The sequence below is a fragment of the Heterodontus francisci genome, chromosome 45 (assembly GCF_036365525.1).
Source record: "Heterodontus francisci isolate sHetFra1 chromosome 45, sHetFra1.hap1, whole genome shotgun sequence".
Lineage (NCBI taxonomy): Eukaryota > Metazoa > Chordata > Chondrichthyes > Heterodontiformes > Heterodontidae > Heterodontus > Heterodontus francisci.
In genome coordinates this window covers 15,312,147-15,336,778 of record NC_090415.1, presented here as the reverse complement: position 1 = coordinate 15,336,778, position 24,632 = coordinate 15,312,147, and the positions used below count along the sequence as shown (strand labels likewise).

The window sequence follows — 24,632 nt, the reverse complement described above, 5'->3', positions numbered from 1 at the left end:
CTCAAGCAGATGCAGCAGATAAGTCTGATTTTGACTTCAACAGTTTGTGAGTCGAATCGTCCGTCTTTTAATCATTGGGTTACACTTTCGGGATATAAATGATTAATTCTGCCGATGTCAAACAATTTCGGTGGTCAAAACTCCTATTGGTATCTTCCCTTCAACTTTTGTGCCTATCCACCGTTGTGCCATGCCTCACAGAGCTGTTTGCATAGAAAGACCTCTTCACCCTGAGGCCAGAGAACCAGGCAGCATTTGTTTGAGTAGTATAAATCATACCATAAATCATATGTAAGACAACTTCCAGAGATATTTCCTGCCTGGATTCCAACTGTTGAGTTCTGGCAAGACTTCTATGGACATTCTGTCATGGCTAAACTCACTTTTTCGCTTTGGGGTGGACACAATCAACGCAACCAGTTGAAGTTCCTGTTTTCAGCAATTCGGGCAGAAGTCACGTTGCATGGGTGGGGAGGTTCAGTCACAGTCCCCTCAATCTGCAGTGTCCTCACACCACGTAAGTACAGTTTGGCGATTTGAGAGTGCTGGCGTTTCAAGTTTAAGTAGCACTGCCACGTAAGTGCCTGAATGTGGGTGGTTAGTTTGGTCGATGGTATGAATGGGAGGAGCTTTGGATTAGCTTGCCATGTGTTGATGAAATCGACTTGCTGTGGTGCTCGGTGCAAATATTCACCCGACTCTGAGGCAACAGTTTCTGCCTTGAAACAAAGGTTGTCATGTTCCTTGTTCTCTGTCTGTGTGCACGTCAGTGTGTGTGCGTGTGTGCATGAAAGAGAGAGATAGAAAGATAAAGAGAGAGAGAGAGAGAGAGAGATTTATGGCGAGAAACGAAGTGCAAAAGGAAAACAATGCAAACCTCTGGTGAAAAGGGAATGGGGCCAATTGGCAGCTTCTTTCGAAGAGACAGCAGAGGCATAATGGGTCAATGGCTTTTTTCAACACTGTATGATTGTATGATTCCCCTTTTCAGATCAAGGGAACAGGAGCAACTGATCCGAAGCACGGGTCTCCAGAGAGGCAGTTGGACTGGTGTTTGGCCACCCAGCTTCAAAATGAAGCCTATCTGCCTCATTGTAATATTTCGTAAGTGCTTACTATATATTGAGAATGCCTTTGGAAATCTATCTAATTCTCTGCGAGCTGTTGCCATAGAAAAAAAACAGTCTGTAAGAGGAAGCATCGCAATGAATTGCTAATGCCAGTTTCTAAATTTAGACATTCAATTGAATTGCTTGAAATGTCGTTTCTATGTTTCCATCTAAATCGGAATTAAGTGATATTCAGGTCTACAAGGTCTTGTTGATCATCTAAGGGTCTCTCATTTTAGTATTAGAAGTAGCATTCCACTTGCTTTAAACTGTCCAATAGTTATTGTTTTATCAGTTATTTAATCTCACCTGTGAAACCGGCTTTAAAATGTCATATCTTTGTAGTTTTTTTAGAAGATGTTAGCATTTATATGCACTGCCTTAGTTCAGTTATTTTAATAATTTCTGGTGAGCTTGGAGGTGCATGGTTTCTGTAACAGGATGTTAATTCGTGTGGCATAGAGCAAGTCAGAGAACAAAGAATGTGTGGCCAATTTATCTATATGCAAACTAAGAGCAAGGGTAACACACAGATAGGGACAGAGATGGACAGGTTGAAATTGAACATGAGAGATCTACAATCAGAATTGCCTTGAGAGAGGGCGACAAGCAGAGAGAAGATTGGTTTTTCAACAAGCATATGCACATTCACTATGAATATTTTTAAATAGCTCTTTCTGCTGTGAAAGAACAAAAACATGTACAATAGTGATTAACAGATCATCATTTTACATGTATGCTTGTGTCAGTAACTGCCGCTCACGCTTGTGTTAATACAGCTAAGCAGAACATGACCTGAAATGGCAGCTGAATGGTATTTGGCAACGGGACATATAATGACGCATGTTCAATGCAAATTTGTCATAACATTTACTGGAATTGAGATAGAAATGACTCTTAATGGTCACATGCGACTGTGGCTGCCTTTCTGTGTTATGCTGGGGACAGCGCTTTGCTGTCTGGTTAACCACAAGAGCTGATATGCAAAGTAAAAGAGGAACAAACACGAGGTTTGCATCTTTAATATTCTACCTACACCATGTATTAACAAAAAACTTGAATTTAGTTGTTTTGCTTAGATAGCCTCCACTAATTCCATAACTTACTGTAGAAAATCTGAGATAACATTAACGTATTCTTAAAGTGATAATTCTGGATGGTATAATACATCTGTGTTCCTCTGATGCTCAACGCCTAAAACCCACGTTGTGAAATACAGTAGCCAATTTGAATAATTCTAGCACTTGTCCCCTTGAATGTTAGCTGCATAAAGTACAGGTCATACTTTATAGCAATCGAATATAAAGAAATCAACAGTTATCTTTGGCAGTCTTACGATTTTTGTTTTCAAAATTTGCAGCAACCTCTGACACCTTAGTCCTGCCATTCCCGTGTTCTGAGACTGGAAAAGAAATGCGTTCTGTTGTCGCCAGTCTGGCCCTATGCTGTATTCATACAATCATAGAAATTTACATCAGGGCAGGAGAGCTTTTGACCCATCGTGTCTGTGCTGGTCGACAAGTAGTCATCCAGCCTAATCCCATATTCCAGCTCTTGGTTTAGCCTTGTAAAATTACGGCAGTTCAAGAGCATACCCAAGTAATTTTAAATGTTACTAAGTTGTCTGCCTCTACCATCCTTTCTGGCAGTGACTTCCAGTTCTCCACCCATAAGCATGAAAAACATTCCCCTCGAATCATCTTTAAATCCTGACTTTATATCCCCGAGTTATTCACACCTCATCCAAGTGACATCAGGCCTTGTTATAACGGTTCTACATCCACCAGAAACGGTTTTCCGAGCAAGAGTGGAAACCCAGCCAATAACTTTCATCAACCTTAAGCTGATAATGATGATAATAGTCATGGAAAAACATAGGAACAACAGAAAATCATGCAGCCCATTGAGCATGTTCTGCCATTGCAATCGACGATAGCTGAGTGACACCACAATTGCTTTTGCTCATCTGTGCTGCATATTCCTTGATATCCGACAAAGCTAAAATGGATCACTGAGTTGTGAAAGCTCCAGTAGACTCCCAGTGTCCAAAGCCTTTTTAGTTGTGAGGGAATTACAATTTCTCCCAACAAATCGTTTGAAAATGTGTTTCCCTATTTACATGCTGAATGGAGGATCGCTAATTTTAAAGCAATATCCCCTTGTTCATGGGAGAACAAGGAACATTCAGGATCGCAGCACAATTAAGCATTTCAATCTTTTGCCATTTTCCTTTGCTCAGGAAGTAAATTTTCAGCGCATCTTCAGACAATTAAGATCTTCAAAGAGAAAGTTTTCTGCATTTGGAAGGTGATGACCTGCAATTAGTTGTTACATCAATATTTTAGATTGACTTCAATTGATCTGCCTGGGACTGGGGCAGCCATCCCATCTTGCCGAAAATTGGTAAATTCAGCGAAGTAGACATCTCCTGGAATCGCAGTGAATGCCTAAATTTCCCTACAGTTTGCATCAAATTGCTTTGAGGTTTAACTCGTTCCTTCACCTCTCATAGGAATAGGCTAGCTATTCCAATTGTGTGGAACAGGCTGGATGAACCAGGATTTTTACCTGCCCGTCGCTATTTGTGTGTTCATATGCAATCCAACCGAATATGTGTTAGGAATATGGGATTAGTGTAGGATTAGTATAAATGGGTGGTTAATGGTCGGCACAGCCTCGGTGTTCCGAAGGGCCTGTTTCAGTGCTGTATCTTTTAATCAAATAAATCAGATCAAATAAATCACTTGTAACCCAGTGGCAAATGTCGCACAGCTTATTCTGTGCACCTATGTAAGTTAACTCTAGCCCTATGATTTGGTCAACCATTTAGCAGCCTTGCACAGCATAGATTAAGCATGAAGACTGTCTTGGCTAATGAAGCTTATAATACTTTCCTTGTGTTGTTTTTCAGTGCAAATCGCTCATTACGGAACCACACAAGGTATGATAAAATGTTAATCTGCGTTAGTGACAATAATTCAGTTTGTTGAATGAACGCTTTAGATTTATAGTTAAAGGACAGCAGCAATGGCATAACTTTAAGCTGGCCGCCCGAACTGAAGAGACTGAGTTTGCAGATTTGTCACCTATTATAGAAACGTCCGATTTTGATTTTAATTGACTTCAGTGAGAATGAACATTGGGCGGTGACTACAAGTGTCAGCCAATTGGAGCCCCAGTTTAAACTATACCACAGTATATTAAAGACACAGTACCTTTTACCTGAAAATGGTACAGGGGGCAAGAGTAATCATTGGATCAGCTGACTCTTCATGCTTATTAAATGAATAAATAGAAGGATAGAAAGATAGATAGTTCTTTAATAATAACACATAGGTTTGATGAAGGTAATGTGTTTTATTTTGTGTACATGGAGTTCCAAAAATTGATAAAGTACCACATAATGGACTTGTACACAAGTTTGAAACCTGTAGGATTAAACAGGCTGTGGCAACATGTGTAAGAATTGACAGAGATGGTAAGCGGAGTGTCATGGTGGACGGTCGTTCTTTTTCAATCTGCATTGCACTATACAATGGGAGACTTCAATGTTCGATATTAGGATCACTTCCCCTTTTCTTGGACAATTATGTCGAAGTCGGGCAATATTTGTGATTGTTGGGGGTGGTGGGGGGGAGGGGGCATTCCCGTACACCTTGACAACTTAGTACTCCTGACAAACAACATGCTTGATCTGTGTTGTGCACGGCTGCTAAATGGTTGAACTAATCAGAGGGTGAGAATTCCCTCCCATGGGAGCACAGAAACAAGTGTGTGGCAATTGCCACTGCTTTGAAAGTGTTACCACATATTAAGTTGGATGACATATGAACACGCAAAAGTGACAGATAAAGACACTGGTCCTTCCAGCCTGTTCCACACAATTGGAATAATTAGCCCATTCCTCGGAGAGGTGAAAGAAAGAGAAAAACCTCAAGCCAATTTGAAGTGAACCGTAGGATAATTCCTCTCCAAACATCTCGGCAATCTCAGCTATTCCAGGAGATAACGATGTCACTAAATAAACATAATAAACATTTGGTAAGATGTTATGGCTGCCACAGCCAGAAACAGATCAGTTAAAGTAAATCTGAAAAATTAATATATGTTTCATTTCAAGTTATGCCCCTTAATCGCCGACTGCTTATGCTAGGTTTTGAATCCTGTCCAGCTTCCTATCATAGAAACAGTAAGTCACAGAATAGGACAGCACAGGCAAAGGCTGTTTTCCCATAGATTTTGTGCAACCTCTTTTGAAGAACAATATACCTAATCTTACATAACTACCCGTTCCATTTATCCTTGCCATTTTTCCCCTTTAAGTATTATCCAATCCCTTTCTGAAAGCTAAGCAATGAACCTGATTCCACGAGCCAATCAGCCATTCCTTTCCACATCTCGCATCTGGTTGTTTTGCGAACCATCTTAGATAAACCTCATTTAATTAACGACTCTTCAGCCTTTGGATACAATTTGTCTTCATTTACTCTATCAAAATCCTTCAAGATTTTAAACAACTCCTTCAAATCTCCTGGTACCCTTCCATGTCTTAAAGACAACAACGTCAGTGACCCTTCTTCCGAAGAAGGAACGTTAACTCTGCTTCTCTTTTCACAGATGTTGACAGACCTGCTGAGCGGTTCCAGCATTTCTTGTTTTTATTGCCCTAAACAAAACCATGTTGGCTCTCCTGTATTGCTCCTTCCTTATCGAAGTGGCTGTTAATTTTTCCCATATGTTTGTTTTAAAAGGCTTCTCCATCATCGATGTTTAACTGACTGGCTTGTAATTGGAAAATGTATCTTTTTCCCTTCTTTGAATAAATGAGATATGAAGTGTAATATTTGTCATCCTCCAGTCCTTTGGCCCACCCCAGTATCGAATGAGATTTGAAAGATTGGGGGCAGCATTTACACCAAACAAACCGTCACTCAGAGCTACAACAGCAATTAAAAGGGCCAGTACTTAATCTAATAATCAAAGGCTTTTTGCAGAACAACCCACACACAGAATGGTTAAATTACTATATTACCAAGTGCCGCTAATTTCTTGCTACCAACGTAATCTTAAGCAGCTGGAGTATGCAACAACCTGAAAGCCCAATTGGCATTTCACTCCTGTCTGACTACCTTAGGCCCCCATTACAAACCTTGCTTCCTCCTGTACTCCTTCCTAGTCGCTCGGTTATGTTGAGACAGAAAATGTGCAGTTTTGCTTCGGACTCGGTAATAATATGATCTTTGACATCATCCTCACAATGCTAACCCCAACGATTCTTGAAATTTAAAAAAAAGAAATGCTGGAAATACTCAGCAGGTCTGGCAGCATCTGTGGAGAGAGAAGCAGAGTTAACGTTTCAGATTAGTGACCCTTCTTCAGAACTGGCAAATATTAGAAATGTGAAAGGTTTTAAGCAAGTAAAGTGGGGGTGGGGCAAGAAATAACAAAGGAAAGGGTGTAGATAGGACAAGGTCACGCAATAGCTGATCAGAAGGTCATTGAGCAAAGGCAAACAATATGTTAATGGTGTGTTGAAAGACAAAGTATTAGTACAGATAGGGTGTTAACGGACTGTAAACTGAACAGCACAAGTACAAACATGAAAAAACAGTGGATAGGCAAACTTAACAAACTAAGATAAAATAAAATAAACACACAAAAAAAGGAAAAAAGGAAAACGAAACAATAACTAAAAATAAAAGTAAAATGAGGGGGCCCGTCATGTTCTGAAATTATTGAATGCAATGTTCAGTCCGGCAGGCTGCAGTGTGCCTAATCGGTAAATTAGATGCTGTTCCTCGAGCTTGTTCAGTGGAACACTGTACCAGTCCCAGGACAGAGATATAAGCAGGAGAGCGGGAGCGGAGGGGAGTGCTGAAATGGCAAGCAACCAGAAGCGAGGGGTCATGCTTTCAGACTGAGTGGAGGTGTTCCGCAAAGCAATCACCCAGTCTGCGTTCGGTCTCCCCAATGTAGAGGAGACCATATTGTAAGCAGTTTATACAGTGTACTACATTGAAATAAGTACAAGTAAATCGTTGCTTCACCTGAAAGGAGTGTTTGGGGCCTGAGGTAGTGAGGAGAGAGGAGGTAAGTGGGCAGGTATTACACATCCTGTGCGTGCAGGGGAAGGTGCCGTGGGATACGTGGCATGCTGTTGACTGTACTTGTCTTGTTGTGTTTACTGAAAGGCTTTACAGATGATTTCATATTGAAATGTTCTTAGCTTACTGGTGACTTTTCTGTTCACAAATTGGATTGGAGTTGGGAATGGGGTTGCTGAAGGAACATGAATAGTGAAACTCCATGATTTGTAATACAGAATATAATTTGCATAATGTGTTAGAGCTGTTTTAGATGCAGTTCCCTGTGTGCTTGAAGTGGATGAGCAGCCATACCAACTAAAATTTTCTTGCACTATTAGGTGGCAATGTAACGTTTCAGGTCAACCCATCTCCAGTTTTGGAAGGAGGTATTCTGAATCTGATTTGTAAGCAGAAATTCTATTTAATACCGTGGAAGAAAGTCTACATATTTTACAAAGATAATATAAAGATTCATTCAATGAAGACGAGTTCCTGGACAAATGAACACCAGATTAAAGTCAATAGTTCAAAAGACAGTGGGCACTACTATTGCACTGCAAATGATAAGGAATCACAAAGGGTTCATGTTCGTGTTCAAGGTATGTATGCAAAATTTCAAGTAATGACATCATTCTTGAATATTTAACCTCATTACTCTTGTGCAAATCTGTGAAGTTCAGAACCTTTACCAATTTATACATATTTGTGTGGTCTCTAAATAACTTGCTTGCATTAGGCTGTAAGATATTTGTCTCAATACATGTTATTTAAGGCAATATTCAACCCAGGGCAGGATGTCTCCCCTACCAGCAGCGACAACTTTTTTTCTCCTCCTTCCCACCTCGAGGACAAGTCAGCGGTTACCCCGTTTGCCACACCATGTGCTGTCGGGCATTTTTCTCCCACGGAAAAAAAGAGCCTTCTTATTGTCACAACATCCATAGGAACATAAGAGCAGGAGTAGGCCATTCATCACATGGAGTAATTCACAATCCTCTGAGTAAAGAAATTTCTCCTCATCGCCGTCCTAAGTGGCTTCTGCTTTGCTTTTGGAATTCTGTCCCCTGGTTCTAGGCTCCTCAACAGGGGAAACATCTTAGCTGCATCTACCCTGCCTATCACTTTGAGTATTTTGTAAGTTTCATTGACATCAGCTCTCATTCTTCGAAACTCCAGAGAATACAGACCCGGTTTCGCCAATCTCTCTTCATAGGACAGTCCCGCCATCCAGGGAACAAGTCTGGTGAACGTTCGTTGCACTCCCTCTATGGCAATAATATCATTCCTAAGGTTAGGGGACCAAAACTGCACACACTACTCCAAGTACGGTGTAACCAAGGCTCTATACAATTGAAGTAACACTTCACTACTCCTGTACTCAAATCCTCTTGCAATAAAGGCTAACATACCATTAGCCTTCCTAATTGTTTGCTGCACCTGCATGATAGCTTTCAGTGACTTATTGACAAGGACTGATCCCAGCAGTACCCCAGTAGTCAGCCTGGCAACGCGAAAAATACCCATTTTTTCCTACACTCTTCTGTCTGCCTGTTAACCAATTCTTAATCCATGCCAGTATATTAACTCCTATCCCATGTTCTTTGATTTTGCTAACCAACCTAGTGTTCGGGACTTTATACAAAGCCTTCTGATAATCAATGTATACCACGTCCACCGAATCCCCTTCATCAATTTTGTTAGAAACGACCTCAACAACTCCACCAAGTTCGTCAAATATTATTTTCCATTCATAATCCCATGTTGGCTGTGCCCAATCAGACTATTATTATCCAAATGTCCACTTATCACATCCTTTAGAATAGATTGTAGCATTTTCCCAACTATTGATGTAAGGCTAACAGTTCTGTAATTCCCCATGCTCTCTCTCTCTCTCCAGTCTTAAACAGTGGGGTGAGATTTGCTACCTTCCAATCAGCAGGAACCGCTCCAGAATCTATTGTATTTTCGGAGATGATCACCGATACATCCATTATTTCCATAGCTACCTCTTACAACAATTTGGCATGTAGAATATCAGGTGCTGGGGACTTATCAACCTTCAGCCCCATTATTTTCTCCAATACAACCTTCTTACTAATACTAATTTCCTACTTTTCCTCAGTCTCCCTATTCACTTGGATCTCAAATTCTGGGAGATTTCTTGCATCTTCCTCATTGAAGACCGACGCAAAGTGATCATTGAGCATCTCTGCCATTTCCCCACTCCGCATTATAAATTCTCCTGAATCTGCCTGTAATGAACACACACTTGTCTTAGCCAAACGGTTCCTTTTAGCATAACTAAAGAAGCTTTTACAGTCCTCTTTTTTATATTTTTGGCAGCTTACATTCATATTCTATTCTCCCTTTCTTTATCTTCGTCCTGCTTTGCTGTATTCTAAAATCCTCCCAATCCTCAGGTTTATTACTATTTCTGGCAACTTTCTGGCCTTTCCTTTTAATTTTATACAATCCATAACTTCCTTTGTTTTCCAAGGTTGTCTGCCAATATGTTTGGGGTTTTATGCCTTGAAGAAATGTATAGTTGCTACAAACTATGAAATATTTATTTAAAGACTGTCTATTGTCTTTGTGGTGTCATACCTTTTAATGCATTTTCCCAATCCACCTCAGCCAATTTCTTCCTCATACCTTCATAAATCCCTTTATTCAAACTTTATACCCTGGCTTCAGAGTGAACAACCTCACTATCAAAAATCTCACTATCAAAGAACCGTAAGGTTCTTTTAAAACAATATTATTAATTTGCCCTTTCTCATTACATAATAATAGATCTAAAATAGCCTGTTCTCGAGTCAGTTTCTCAACATAATGCTCCAGAAAACCATTCCTAACAGACTCCAGAAGCTCGCTCTTCACAACATTGTGGTCAATAGGTTTATCCAGTCTATATGCAGATTGCACTCACCCATGATTACTGCATTACCCATGCTACGTGCTTCTCTAATCTTCGAACTATTACCATGCCTCACATTACCATTACCACTACTGTGTGGCGGCCGAGAAACAACTCTTACCAATGTTTGCTGCCCCTTGCTGTTTCTTAGCTCCCCCAAACAGATTCCACATTTTGTTCTTCCTATCTCAGATTCTCCCTTACTAATGTGCTTGTCCCATCCCTTATTATAAGCACATCACCTCCTTCGCCTTTGTGTTTGTCGTTCCTAAATGTCGTATATCCTTCAATATTCAGTTCCCAGTCTTGGTCACCCTGGAGCCACGTTTCCATTATGACAATTAGATCATACCCATTTACCTCGATTTGGGCCTTTAAATCATTTATATTGTTGTGAACGCTGAATGCATTCAGCTGAAGTGCCCTTGACCTTTTTTCTTGACATTTTGCATTCTAAGACTAGTTGATGCTCGCCTTTGTTGTGCCTGCCTTTGAATGTCACTTGCGACTTTTCTACTTCTTGTTACCAGCTTTAATTCCTTCCAATTTGAACCACCCCTCATTTTCCAATCCCCCTGTCAAGCAAGTTTAAAGTTCCGAAGAAGGGTCGCTGACCCGAAACGTTAACTCTGCTTCTCTTTCCACAGATGCTGCCAGACCTGCTGAGTGAATCCTGCATTTCTTGCTTTTGTTTCAGATTTCCAGCATCCGCAGTATTTTGCTTTTATTTATATAAGCAAGTTTAAACCCTCCCCAACAGTGCTAGCAAATCTCCCTGCGAGGGTATTAGTTCTGGTCCTGTTAAAGTGTAGCCCGTCCATCTTGTATAGTTCCCACCTGGCCCATAACTGGTCCCAATGTCTCAGAAATCAGATGCCCTCCCTCCTAGACCAATTTTCCAGCCACGTATTCAATCAAGCAATCTTCATATTCCTATGCTTACTGGAACATGGCACTGGGAGGAATCCTGAGATGACTGTTTTGGGGGGTTTGCTTTTTAACTTCCTTCCTGACTCCCTAAAACCTGATTTCAGGACCTCATCCCTCTTCCTACCTATGCCGTTGGTATCAATGTGCGCTATGACCTCTGGCTGTTAACCCTCCCCCAGAAGTATTCTCCTGCAGCCGCCCCATGACAACCTTGCCCCTGGCACCAGGGAGGCAAGACATCATTACACGTGGTATGTCCATGACTGCCCAATTGGACGTACATTCCACTTGGCCGAGCTGACCTGCCGGAATGTAACTTTTTTGTTTTATTACACTGTGAATTAAAATAACTTACCAGTTACTCACCAATCATCTTCTTCCCCTATACAGAAGAAAGAGGCAGCTACTGGAGGCTTAGGTTATAGTTCCCCTCCTGACCGAATACACTCACTTACCAAACTCCCTTCTTCACACTCTGGCCCCTCCAGAAGATGAATTGACAAAAGGAACCAAGAGATCTACGTGTCTGGGAAAATTGTGATGGATCTGCTATGAACATTTTGGAGGAACAGAATCAATTAGTGTGCTCTGCTTCACATTTTATCTCTTTTCATTACCTATTTGGAGTGCTCTTAGTCACAGACTGCTAAGAAAAATGTAATCGAAGATCTGCTTTGCTGTCCTTATTGTCACACCGTGTGTGTTACATCATCACAGATGCACCAGTTTGCTTATCAGAAGCCAGGGTGTTTGTAACTTCAGAAAGTGGTAGTTGAGTTGTTGGATGAATATTGACAGAGTGATGTAGCTGTGAACTTTTGTGGAGGATGCTGCGTTAATAGTGGATGATGAGGTGCAGCAGCAAATGGTTAAAATGAGAAGCTTGATTGAATAATCACTGCTTAAATTTTGGGCTGGATCAGCGTGTATTTCCTGTTGCAGCAGAATATATTAAGCGGATTAAATTTTCTGCAAACAAAGCAATGAGAGGAATTCCACAACAATGCAGTAATGCTGTCTTGGCTATGTTGCACCATACAGCTAACAAGTATATAATCGTGGCGATTAGTTATATTGCCTTGTCCTTATTATTAAATTCTGCTGTATGTTTAACTCTGATCAGAACCGTTTACTGACAATTCACTTTCTTTCTTCACAGAACTCTTTCCCAAACCAAAACTGACGACTGATCCGGCAGTTGAATTATTTGAGGGACAACAGTTAAAACTCGCCTGTTCTGTTGCAACACACAAGTCCAATCTTTATTTTGAATACTCATTTTATAAAAATGGCGAAGCTCTGAAACTTAATTCATACAACATCTACAGGCACAGGGAATCAGCTTCATTAAATGACTCAGGGACTTACCTGTGTGAAGCAAATGCTGTGCGGAAAGCTGTGAAAAAGAAGAGTGATGTAATTTCCATTTCAGTAAAACGTAGGTAACCAAATGTAATTATTGTTCATCTTTCACGTAACGTAAGCTTGAGGAGAATAATTTTCAATACAATTGTGGGGAGTTGGGGGTGGGGGACCATTCTCCTGATGTATTTACTCGCAGGCTCCTTCTGGAGTGAATTAATTTTGGAACACATCTGGCTAAATCATCAGACCATTTTATTCCTTCTCAATCCATACTTTTAATAATGGACACAATTGTTGGAGCTGCACGTTATGTGGAACAGTGCACTCTCTCAGTGGGTAACATTAGCTTCCTGCCATAGCGTGATAGTGCTCTATCCAATTTGCTCCCTCTATGTGTCCCGACCATTTTCCTCTTCCATTATCTTCATTGAAAATGAAAATGGTGCGTAGTTTTACAATGGGCTCATGTTTTGATACTGCCCCTATTACACCATGAACCAAACTGAAAATTATCTCATCTGCTTCTGTTCAGCTGGACCAGCATCACACAGAACCTGATCCACGGAAGCCGCGTTTGATCACATGGTGTTTTTAGACTTACTAATCCCGACAATCCATGTTGAAAATAGCTGAGAACCCAAGGGTGTGAAATTTAAATTCGAAGATGCAAAAGTGGATCAATAGACAAAAGATTAAAACGGTTTTGCGTACATAAAGGGCGACACGTTTGCTCACAGCAGTTTTGCGCCCCAATCAAAGTTATATTTTACCATTATATTCAACTTCAGTGGAGGCACGGAGGCAGGACGACTGAGGTCAGTAAAGTTTGAATCCCTGCTGCCCTGAGATTCACTTTCCATTCCTCTAGAACCTACCACTTACTAACGACAGCCTTACATTTTAGAAGAAGGAGGTAGTGTGAAAATAAGGCGGGAGTCATTGGATGCTTTGATAGCAATTGGTTTCCAAAGAATTGCCCTGTCAGTAGCTTAGTGTTACCCTTATATTTGCCATGGCTGTAAGAGTTAAAAAGGTGTCGTTTGTATCCAAGACCTGGTGATAATGCATCACCTGGACAGAGGTCAGAATTCATTCTCTATGTGCGGGTGGGTAATCTTACAGCACATGCAGGAAATGATTCACATTTAGTTAAATGAAAGCATTAACCAGCCCCCAAATATATCTGCAAGGGTATCTTTAGATTTCAGGAGCTAACGTTGTGGGTATTGTCAAGTGCCAAAACGCAATCAATGATCAAGGCTCTTTCAGCAGAGACTTGACAGAGCTGTGCAAGATTATGATAGGATTAGATAAGTCAGACAAGGGGGGAAAAGTTTCTATTAACTTATGATTCAAGGATGAGGGAAAACAGATTGAAGGCGTTGGCCAAGAGAATGTGGGAAGAACATTTTTACACAGCGAGCGGCAATGAGCTGCAATGCATTGCCCATGAGGGTGGTGAGACCAGAGATAATCAATGATTTCAAAAGTAAATTGGATTGACACTTGAAGGAAATAAACTTGTCAGGTGATGGCGTGAAGTGGGGGAATTGGACTGACTAGATTGTTCTGCGGATAGCCAGTATGGATTCTATGGGCCGATTGACCTCCTTGTAACGTCATAGAGTCATTTACAACCATAAATAAATCAATGACTTCTTCTCTGAACTGCTGTCGGCTTTTTATTGACTTGATCGTCAACATTGTGTTGTCCAGACACATAAAGTCTTAAGTCTAGTTGTGGCAGCTGAAAAATCTCTGTTTTCTTTTTGTTTTTCATAGAGGCCTTCTCCAAACCTACATTGAGAGCTGAGCCTGAAGCTCAAATATTTGAAGGCCAGCAGTTAAAACTCATCTGTTTGGTTGACATATTTCAGTCCAAATCTTCTTTGAGATACGTATTTTCCAAAAATGGACATGCTCTCAATGGAGCAGTGGACCAGAACAATTACATCCTGGAGACGGCTGGGCTGGACGATTCAGGGAATTACACGTGTGAAGCAACGATTTTCAAGAGTGAAGTGAAGAAATTGAGTAATCAGGTTTTCCTTTCAGTTAGACGTGAGTACTATTTATGGCAGTTTTCTTTTCATCTTACATTCACAAAATCAACAACAAATCTTCACACGGGGTTCCTCATTCCATTAACCATATCTTACAATCATAAAAAAGTGCAATATTGATTTACCAGGATGATGAAAGCTTTGGCAACCTTTATCCATCAGCATAGGGTTGAGCTAGTGGAGCTAAAATGACCGGAGTTACTAAGGTTAAGAGCAATTGTATTCATAGTCTCGTACTTGATGTTTCTGAGGATAGATTGAATGGGGATAACAGTTCCTTCGATTGTGAAGACGGTTAATAGAGATCATCAATGTACAATAAACTCTAAAAACGCGTTAATTTATTCAGTACTCCGATTACTTACATTTTCGACACATACTCCAATACGAAGCTCTATCAGAAGTCAGACTTAACCCGAATTACTTATGAAATCAGTGAAGTCAGGGAAAACATGAAAGGAAATTCCACGTGTGTGGCGGCAAACGAGGTGACAGACTTTCCTCTACAGAGTGAACTCATTGCGTTTGCAATGATTGGCGATAGATTAGAAAGAAGCAGTCTTTATTTAGCTGAATTTTGGAACATGGAATAATTTGTAACGTGGGGCGGTAGAGTAACGCACCATTGCATTTCGATAGAGTAGCATTTATATTGCTGGAATATTGCACTGTTCCTGTCTTCAACGGATAGTTCAGTGCGAATCGAGATCAAGCTACAGATAGCCAGCTGGCCGCACAAGTATTGCATTTACGAATCCTTGAAGTTGCAGAACCAGGATTTGCGCTATTAATTTTTGCTGCTGCCAAGCCACAGAAGGGAGACTTGTGCCACGTCTCCGTGTGATAACTTAAATGACACGATTTATATGGTGATGAATGTCCTACTGACTTTGTAAGGAGCACAGAAATTGCCACTAAAGCCAAACAACAGTCACAATAGCATAGCTATTACGGAAACATGGCTTTAGGAGGATCAGGAATTGCAGCTCAATATTCCTGGTTACAGTGTTTTCAGATGCGATAGGGAAGGGGATACAACGGAGGGGGAGTGGCAATTTTGGTCAAGGAAACGATTACAGCTGTGAGGAGGGACGATATGTTGGAAAGTTCATCAAATGAGGCCATATGGATTGAGCTAAGGAATAAACACGGGGCAATCACACAGCTGGGAGTGTATTATAGAACACTCCCCCACCCCCCACCTCCCCCAAACAGTCAGAGGGCGATAGAAGAGCAGATATGCAGGCATATCTCTGAGAACTTCAAGAAAAATAGGGCAATAATAGTAGGGGATTTTAATTACCTCAGTATTAATTTGGATAATTTTAGCATGAAAGGAATTGAGGGAGTAGAATTATTGAGGTGCATTTAGGAGAACATTGTTTGTCCAGTATGTAGCAAGTCCAACAAGATAGGGCGCAGTTTGAGACTTAGATTTATGAAATGAAGCTGGGCAGGTGGAAGGAGTGGCCATGGGAGAGTATTTTGGTGGTATTGATCATAATTACGTCAGTGTTAACACAATTTTGTAAAAGGACAGAGATAGGTCAGTAATTAGAGTTCTCAATTGGGGAAAAGACAATATTACTAACCTGAGGAGTGCTTCAGCGAATGTGTACTGGAAAGAGCTACTTGAAGGTAAATCTGTGTCAAAACAGTGGGAGGCATTCAAAGGGGAGATGCAAGGGGTTCAGGGCAAACATGTTCCCACCAGGAAAACTGGTGAGGCGGACAAATCCAGAGCCCCGTGGATGTCAAGGAGCCTACAGAGTAAAATAAGTCATAAAAGGAAAGCTTATAGTCCAACACCGAGAACTCAATACTACAGAAAGCCGAGGGTAGTATAGAAAGTGGAGGGCTGAAATCTAAAAGGAGATTAGGAAAGCAAAGAGAGGGCATAAAAGAATATTGTGAAACAAAACCAAGGTCAACCCAAATATGTTTTATCAATATATTAAGATAAGAGGATAACTAAGGAGAGTGCAGGGCCCATAAAAGTCCTAAAAGGACTATGTGTCGGAGTGGAAGGTATTGGTATGATTCATAATGAATATTTTGCATCTGTCTTCACAGAAGAGGGTGTCGATGCATATATTGTAGTTAAGGGGAAGAGTGTAAAGTATTGGATTTAATAAACATAGGGAGAGAGGAAGTATTAACGGGACAAGCAACCTTGAAAGTTGATAAATTTCCAGGGTCAGATGAAATGTATCTTAGGCTGTTAAAAGAAGCAAGAGAGGAAATAGAAGAGGGTCTGATGATCATTTTCCACTCCTCATTGGATACAGGCGTGGTGCCGGAGGATTGGAGAATTGTTATTGTTGTACCTCTGTTAAAAAAAAGGAGTGAAGGATAAACGTAATAATTACAGTCCAATCAGTCTGAACTTAGTAGTGGGCAAATTATTGGAATATATTCTGAGAGATAGGATAAACTATTAAGCAACGATATTCAGCATTGATTTGTTGAGGGAAGATTTTGTTTGACGAACTTGATCGAACTTTTTGAAAAAGTGACCAGGAAGATGGATGAGGGCAATGCAGTTGATGTGGTCTACAGGGATTTTCGCAAGCATTTTGACAAGGTCCAACATGACAGACTGGTTAAAAATAAAATCCCATGGGATCCAGGGAATGCAGCAAGGTGGATACAAAATTGACTCAGTGGTAGGAAACAAAGGGTAACTATTGAAGGTTGTTTTAGCGACGGAGGGATATTTTCAGTGGTGTTCCGCAGGGCTCAATACTGGGACTCCTACTTTTTGTACTGTATATTAACAATATGGACGTAAATGTAGGGGACATAATCAAGACGTTTGTGGACGAAACAAAGATTAGACGTGTGGTAGGTAGCGAAGGGAATAGCTGCATGCTGAATGAAGATATTGATGGTCTAGTCAGATGGGCAGAGAAGTGGCAAATTGATTTCAATTTGGAGAAGTGTGAGGTGATGCATTTGGGAAGGTCGAACAAGGCAAAGGAATACACGATTAATGGGAACATACTAAGACGTGTAAAGGAAGTGAGGGACCTTGGAGTAACGTCCACAGATCCCTGAAGGTAGCACGATAGGTCGATAATGTGGTTAAGAAGGCATATAGAATCCTTTTCTTTATTAGTCGGTGTATAGAATACAAGAGCCAGGAGGTTATGCTGGAACTGTATAACTCATTGGTTCGGTCACAACTTAAGCACTGTGTGCATTTCTGGTCGCCTCATTACAGAAAGGATGCAATTTCACGACAGGAGGCAGAGAGGAGTATACGAGGATGTTGCCAGGACTGCAGAAATGCAGCTATGAGGAAAGCTTGGATAGGCTGGGATCATTCTCCTTGGAACAGAGAAGTTTGACGGGAGATCAGATTGAAATGAACACATTCTTTAGGGACCTGGATGGAGTGGAGGTGAAGGGTCTATTCAGCTTAGCAGAGATGTCAGTGACGAGGGGATATAGATGTTATATGATTGTTAGAAAAAGTGGAGGGGAGATGCGAAAACAAACTTTTTCACCCAGAGGTTGGTGATGGTCTGAAACTCACTGACTGAAAAGGTAGTTGAGGCAAAGACCTTCAACTCATTCAACAGGAGTCTGGATGTTCACCTCAATTGATGTAAGCTGCAGGGTTACGGGTCAAATGCTGAAAGGTGGGATTAGAATAGGTGGATCATTTTTCAGCTGGCACAGACACAATGCTCCAAGTGGCCTCTTTCTGTGCCTTAAACTTTCTATGATTCTATGATTCTAACTAGCTATTCGATATATTCATAGAAATCCCAGTGTCAAAACCAGAACTCGCAATCCACCCTGGGAAAATGATATTGGAGGGTGACACAGCACGGTTAATCTGCTCAGTTTCCGCCGGTTCTCCTCCGATTACTTACATTTTCTACAAGTTCTCCAATAAGACACTCTATCAGGAAAAGTCCAACCTAACCAGAGTTACTTACGGAATCGGTGAAATGACAAAAAACAAGGAAGGAAATTACGGTTGTGTGGTGGAGAATGAGGCGACAGAAGCTCCCCTGCAGAGCGAAGTCGTTGCTGTTGCAGTGATAGGTGAGTTTCTGCAAGTACCTCGTGGTCGTACGAAACATGTTGCAATGACAGCTCCACTCGGGAATTCAAACTTCTGTCAGAAGCTTAGAAGGTGTAGTACCTTCATTGGCATCCACCTGTTTGAAGGCAGGTCACTTATATAAAACATGTAAATATGAAGCAAAGTACAGGAACGCAATATGACAGCATTAAGCAGTTTTTTTCTATAACAATTAATTATATATATTTTTTAGAACTTAATCTAGCTGCTCAAGTGACAAATCGAAGGCGGTTATACGAGTAAGTCAGTGCTACACTCCTTAAGACCAGAAGTAATTATTTATCTGTTGTAAATTATAGATCATCATTTCTCGACAGTTGTTACAAAGATTCTACCTCTTCATTGGATAATCTCATTCTAGCATCAAGTTCTTGAAAAATTGGCAGCAATAGAGCACTCAGTTTTAAACCCGATTTAAGCATTAGAAGTTGAAATTTTATCTATGGATGAAGCTGATACGGGAGATATCGAGATGGCCCGTTATACGTCCCCGCCCCCACCACGATTTTGCTCCTATTGAATTCAAGGGAAAGGAAGATAATTCTGCTATATGGTTAGCAGCTGATTCGATAGCTTAAATTTTCCACCATCTTGTAACATTCAAATTTCGACCTTTTTTTGCGTGAGACTCACCCATAGACGGATATTTAGCTCATTGTCAAAAACAGTGTTTCCTCGAAAATTTATTTGTACTGGGCAGGCTACAGAGTCACCTCAGCACTACTTTATTTCAATGGGCAGCTACATTTTAATAGTCATGGAGTTCTCCTGAGGTTGTGAGAGAGCTGCTCATTTCAATGTACCATTCATTCCATATTGCTTCATGGCCCCACACGTTGAAGAGTAATTGGGTCTCCTCCACGTTAACGTATTCTCCCTCTCCTCCAAGACCAGTCCACTAAGATTCCGCCTGCAAATTCTCACTCGTCCTAGTCCAACTCTCTTCTATGAAGTCACATAGACTGTCATGTCCCAGTCCTCCTCTCTTGTATCTGACCCAATTCTTTCTCTATCGCCACACACTCAACGTGCCTTTCTTCTTTCTTCACAAGTCCCATTCTCCCTCTCATCAGCCGTCCCATTCTACTTCTCCTCACAGATCTAACACCGAGGCTATTTGCTCCTCTTAGACAATCATAGAATCATCGAACGTTTAAGGCTCAAAAAGAGACCACTTGACCCAAGTGTCTTTGCCAGCCCAAAAATGCTCCACCTATTCTAAACCCACCTTCCAGCATTTGGTCCATAGTCTGCAGAGTACGGCAGTTGAGGTGCCTGTCCAGACTCCTTTTGAATGAGTTGAGGCACATTACCTCAACTACCGCTTCAGGCAATGAATTCCAGACCCCCACTACCCCCTGGTGAAAAAGTGTTTTCCTCATCTACCCTCTATTTTTTCTAACAATGACGTTAACTCTTTATCCCCTCATCACGGACCTCTCCTCTAATGTGAATAGACCCTTCACCTCTACTCCATCCAGGCCCCTCAAAATTGTGTGCATTTCAATCAGATCTCCCCTCAGCCTTCACTGCCCCAAGGAGATCAAGCCCAGCCTATCCACTCTTTCCCCAAAGCTGCATTTTCCCAGTCCTGGCAAAATCCTCATAGATCTCCACTGCACGCTGTCCAGTGCAATTACATCCTTTTTGTAATGATGTGACCAGAACTGCACACTGTGCTCAAGTTGTGGCCGAACCAATGAGTAATACAGTTCCAGCATAACCTCCCTTCAACAGTCTCAGGTGCAGCTAGTCCCAGGTCATTACCACTCGCTACATAAAAAAAAAGTTCTTCCACACATTCCCCCATGCATCTTTTGCCACTCACCCTCCATCTCTACCCCTTAGCCTTTCTAGCATTTGTTAATGAGGACAGTTTTTTTCCTGGTCTAACTTTTCTAAGGCTGTCATAATCATCAACACCGCTATCAAATCTTCCTTCAATCTCCTTTGCTCCAAGGAGAACAACCCCGACTATTCCAAATAAACCTTGTAACTAAATTCCTCCATCGCTGCAACCATTCTGGTAAATCTCCTCAGCATTCCTTCAAGGGCTCCTCACCTCCTCCCTAAAGTGTAATAATCAGCACTTGACGCAGTTGGGGTGTAACCAGAACTTTCTAAAGGATCAGAATGTCTTCCTTGCTTTTGTACTCGATGCCTCTATTTATGCATCTCAAGATCCCATCTGCTTTTCGAACACCTTTGCAATATGTCCCGCCGGCTTGAAATATATGCAATAAATAACACTATCTGTATCATAAACTAGTCCATTAGAAAGCGTTGGGTGCTTATTCAGACGATATCCGTTGATCAGCTCCACTCTAGAATGTATATATTCACCGGGGCATGTTGGTTGTGGCCCACTGAGTTTGTAACCTCCAGTTGCCGTGGGCCTTTCTGGGTCATTCATGTCCAGATTGACTCCTGGCCATTGAGCGCTGCTGAATGAGGAGCAACCTGGAGTCTCCATTGAATCCTGGCTGGAAATCTGGCTATCAACAGGCCCTTCACTTATAACCGTCTCAGCCCCTTTACACTCTCCAACATTCACTGTGCTTCGAATTAGAGATTCCATCTCTCCCGCACTCATTGGTTCTTCAAGTCAAGATTGCCACTCCCTCACCACGCTTCTGCTCCAATCACGGCTGCAGGGTTACAGCTTTAGGTCCAATCTCTCGCCTTGTTGCTGTTGGACTTTGATGGTCAGACCAGCAAACACCACCACATCCATCAGCTCGAGGTCTCTGTTCTTCAAGCAGTGCACGAGAGCACCTGGGAGGGAACATTGGCCACTGCAACTGAAATTAAGATCGGTGACATATGAATTCTGAACAAGAGTGCTTAGTGGTTTAAGGAATGTAACCATGAAACAGCGACTTGGCTAGTAGCCCGAAAGAGGCTACATCACATTGCCCAACTGCATTATTCCGTGTTTGATATACAGTCACCTCGAAGACTTTGACATGTGGACAAAAACCTGTTCTTGCAGTGATATCCAGTATATTATAAACTTCTGAGCCATCAACTCAAGGAATGTTCTGAAATTTGTGCCTTCATTTGCAGCTTACGTTTTTTTTGGCACCAGTCCAATTTGTTTACCTGCCTTACTGTTGGTTAATTCCCAGAATGGTTGCAATGTTGAACATTAGCAGTGAATTAATGCTCCAATCCTTTAACCTTCCTGATTTTACAGTTCCTGTAGCTGATGCTTTTATCATTTCCAATACCAATGAAATTGAGGTTTCAGCTGGGGACCATCTGATTCTTCAGTGCCTGGTAAAGGCAGGCACTGCACCGTATTTTCGCTGGTACCTAAACAGTCAAGAGTTACAAAACACCAGCGAATCATTTCAATTAAACGCAGACGGGAGTGAGCTCATTATCAATTCATTCCAGAGAGGCCAGCGAGGGCGATATCACTGTGTAGCGACCAACAGACTGACCGATGAAGTGGTCTTTAACACAACCAGCAATTCTATCGATTTCACGGCACCAGGTAACAGATTTTCTGTGCTTAATCCGATTTAATGTATGTTTTGTTTTCAACAAAGCAAACACTTGATTGAATTCGCTTGATTTATACCTTATTAAAAATACCTTTCACCTCAGTTGAAAAAATAACTTCGTGACGGGAAAATGATTCTGAAATAACCCATTTGTAGGTCCCTAGGGCACTTCAGAAATAATAATAATAATAATAATAATTCTAAAAGAATCAGAATGTAAGAAATAGTATGCTCTTTTGGAAATTCAACCGTGCTGAACTATTCACCAAGATTAAGGCTAATCTTTTACCTCACCTGCAACTTTCTGCATTATTGGGTTATCCTTCGATTTTCTAGGTATCCACAAATGATGCAAAGCTGCCTTAAATATAACCAACTTCTAAAAACCCAGGGGTCCGTGGAGTGGAGAATTCCAAAGATTCATAGCCCTTTGAGGAAATATATTTCTCCTCACTAAGTCATTAATTGTACGTCAGTGGGGCTCAGTCACGTATCCTTGTGGTACCCCGTTACTTACAGCATGCCAACTCATTTATTCCAACTCTTTGGTTTTGTCTTAACTAAGCAGTCCTCAATTCATGCTGATATATTACTCCCAATCCCCGTACACTAATTTTGTGTAACAAACTACTATGCAATACCTCATCGAATGCTTTTTGAAAATTCAAATGTACCGTTGGTCCTTATCTACCCTGCTAGGGGCGGCACAGTGGTGCAGTGGTTAGCACCACAGCCTCACAGCTCCAATGACCCGGGTTCAATTCTGGGTACTGCCTGTGTGGAGTTTGCAAGTTCTCCCTGTGTCTGCGTGGGTTTTCTCTGGGTGCTCCGGTTTCCTCCCACATGCCAAAGACTTGCAGGTTGATAGGTAAATTGGCCATTATAAATTGCTCCTAGTATAGGTAGGTGGTACGGAAATATAGGGACAGGTAGGGGTGTGGTAGGAATATGGGATTAGTATAAATGGGTGGTTAATGGTCGGCACAGACTCGGTGGGCCGAAGGGCCTGTTTCAGTGCTGTATCTCTAAACTAAACTAGTACGAACTTCAAAGGTTATTTTGCCTTGTGGCAAACACTTCTGGCAAACACGATTTCCATTTCTTAAATCCGTGTTTATCCTGCCGAATCATGTAATGATTTTCTACTTGCTCTGTTACCACATCGCCAATAATAACTACTAAATGTTTTCATACTACTGATGTCAAATTAACAGGTGTACATTTCCTTGTTTTACTCATCCCTCCTTTCTTGAATAACTGGTTAACTTATCTAACTTCCATATCTACTTAAATTTTAGAACATCAAGAACAATGCATCCACTATCTTTGTAGTCATCACTTTTAAAATTCTAGGCCCATGAGATGCTTTGTATTTAGTTCCATTAATTATCCAGTGCTCTTTGTTTAGAAATACTCTTTACTCTACGTTTCACAATCTCATCAGAGCCTTGGTATCCCATTGCTTCCAGCACGTTTCTTGTTTCTTCTACCAGGAAGGCAGATGAGATGTAAAGTATCAATTTAACGTCTCTGACATTTCCATAGTCCCTATTGCAAGTCCACTGTCTTTGCCTCGATGTTACCCACGCATCCTTTGATGATCTCTTCATTTTTACATAGATTAATAAGGTTTTACAGGGAAACAACACACAGCCATGGAGTGAAAGAGATGAAGAGAGAGAGAAAGAAAGAGACTGAAGGAGACAAAGAATGAGAGAGAAAGACAGAGAAACAGAGAGAGACAGCGACAGATAGAGACAGACAGAGACTGGGTGGCGTCAGGAAAACCCTGGCTGCAAGTAGACCGTGAAAGCAGGACATAAATAGGACTAATGGGTCTTTTAGTAGAATGGAACAAAACCACTTTCACGACTTGTGTGATGAATTAAGTGAAGAACTCAAATAGTCCACATTCAATTGACTGAAATGTAGAAAGGCAAAACAATATATTTGGAGATTTGTCAGAAATGTGGCAATCTTTACCAGAAGGTTAAATGTGATACATTGTTCGATAGCGAGATAAATAGGCACAATGATGTATAGCACATAGGATGAGACAATGACCTTTGCATTGGTTGGCGTTTGTGGATGTTGTCGTTCGGGGAGTAGAAAGGAAAGCATTGAAATATTCGTGCCTAAATATAATGAAACCACAGAGCAATTTCTCAGGGTGGACAAACTGAAATGGGGAGGCAGGGGATCTTTCCAGATGTTAATATGCCATCTTATTTACGCAGATTGCACTGACCTGAATAGTCAATGATCCTAACGGTACTATGTTGTTCCATAATATATGCTTATTTGATTTCAGACGAGAGTTACACAACCACAATCACAGTATTAGTTCTTCCACTTCCTCTAATCGCGTCCCTGATTCTATTGATTTGGTTCAAACGTCGGAGCAAGAAGCAAGGTAAGCAATGGCTTTGAAGGTGATTGGCTCTGCAGTCACGTAACACGATCCAGTTTAATTCATGTGCAGTTTCAGCATTGCAAATGTAGCAGTATGAATTAGAAGGCGGACGATTAGTGTGGACTGGAGAACGAAGAGTTCTTT

At 41.2% G+C, this 24,632-nt stretch overlaps 1 protein-coding gene across 1 annotated transcript in view; it reads left to right on the top strand.

Annotated features, from left to right (window-relative positions):
* The first annotated feature begins 463 nt into the window (after positions 1-463).
* The window catches only part of LOC137356424 (Fc receptor-like protein 5), a 36,491-nt gene continuing 12,322 nt past the window's right edge, over positions 464-24,632 (top strand). The window contains exons 1-9 of the mRNA XM_068022315.1: positions 464-576; positions 992-1,104; positions 4,021-4,050; positions 7,534-7,794; positions 12,202-12,480; positions 14,190-14,468; positions 18,239-18,526; positions 21,763-22,065; positions 24,387-24,488. Of these exons, the coding sequence (XP_067878416.1) occupies positions 464-576; positions 992-1,104; positions 4,021-4,050; positions 7,534-7,794; positions 12,202-12,480; positions 14,190-14,468; positions 18,239-18,526; positions 21,763-22,065; positions 24,387-24,488 (1,768 nt within the window). The remainder of the gene's footprint in view (positions 577-991; positions 1,105-4,020; positions 4,051-7,533; positions 7,795-12,201; positions 12,481-14,189; positions 14,469-18,238; positions 18,527-21,762; positions 22,066-24,386; positions 24,489-24,632) is intronic.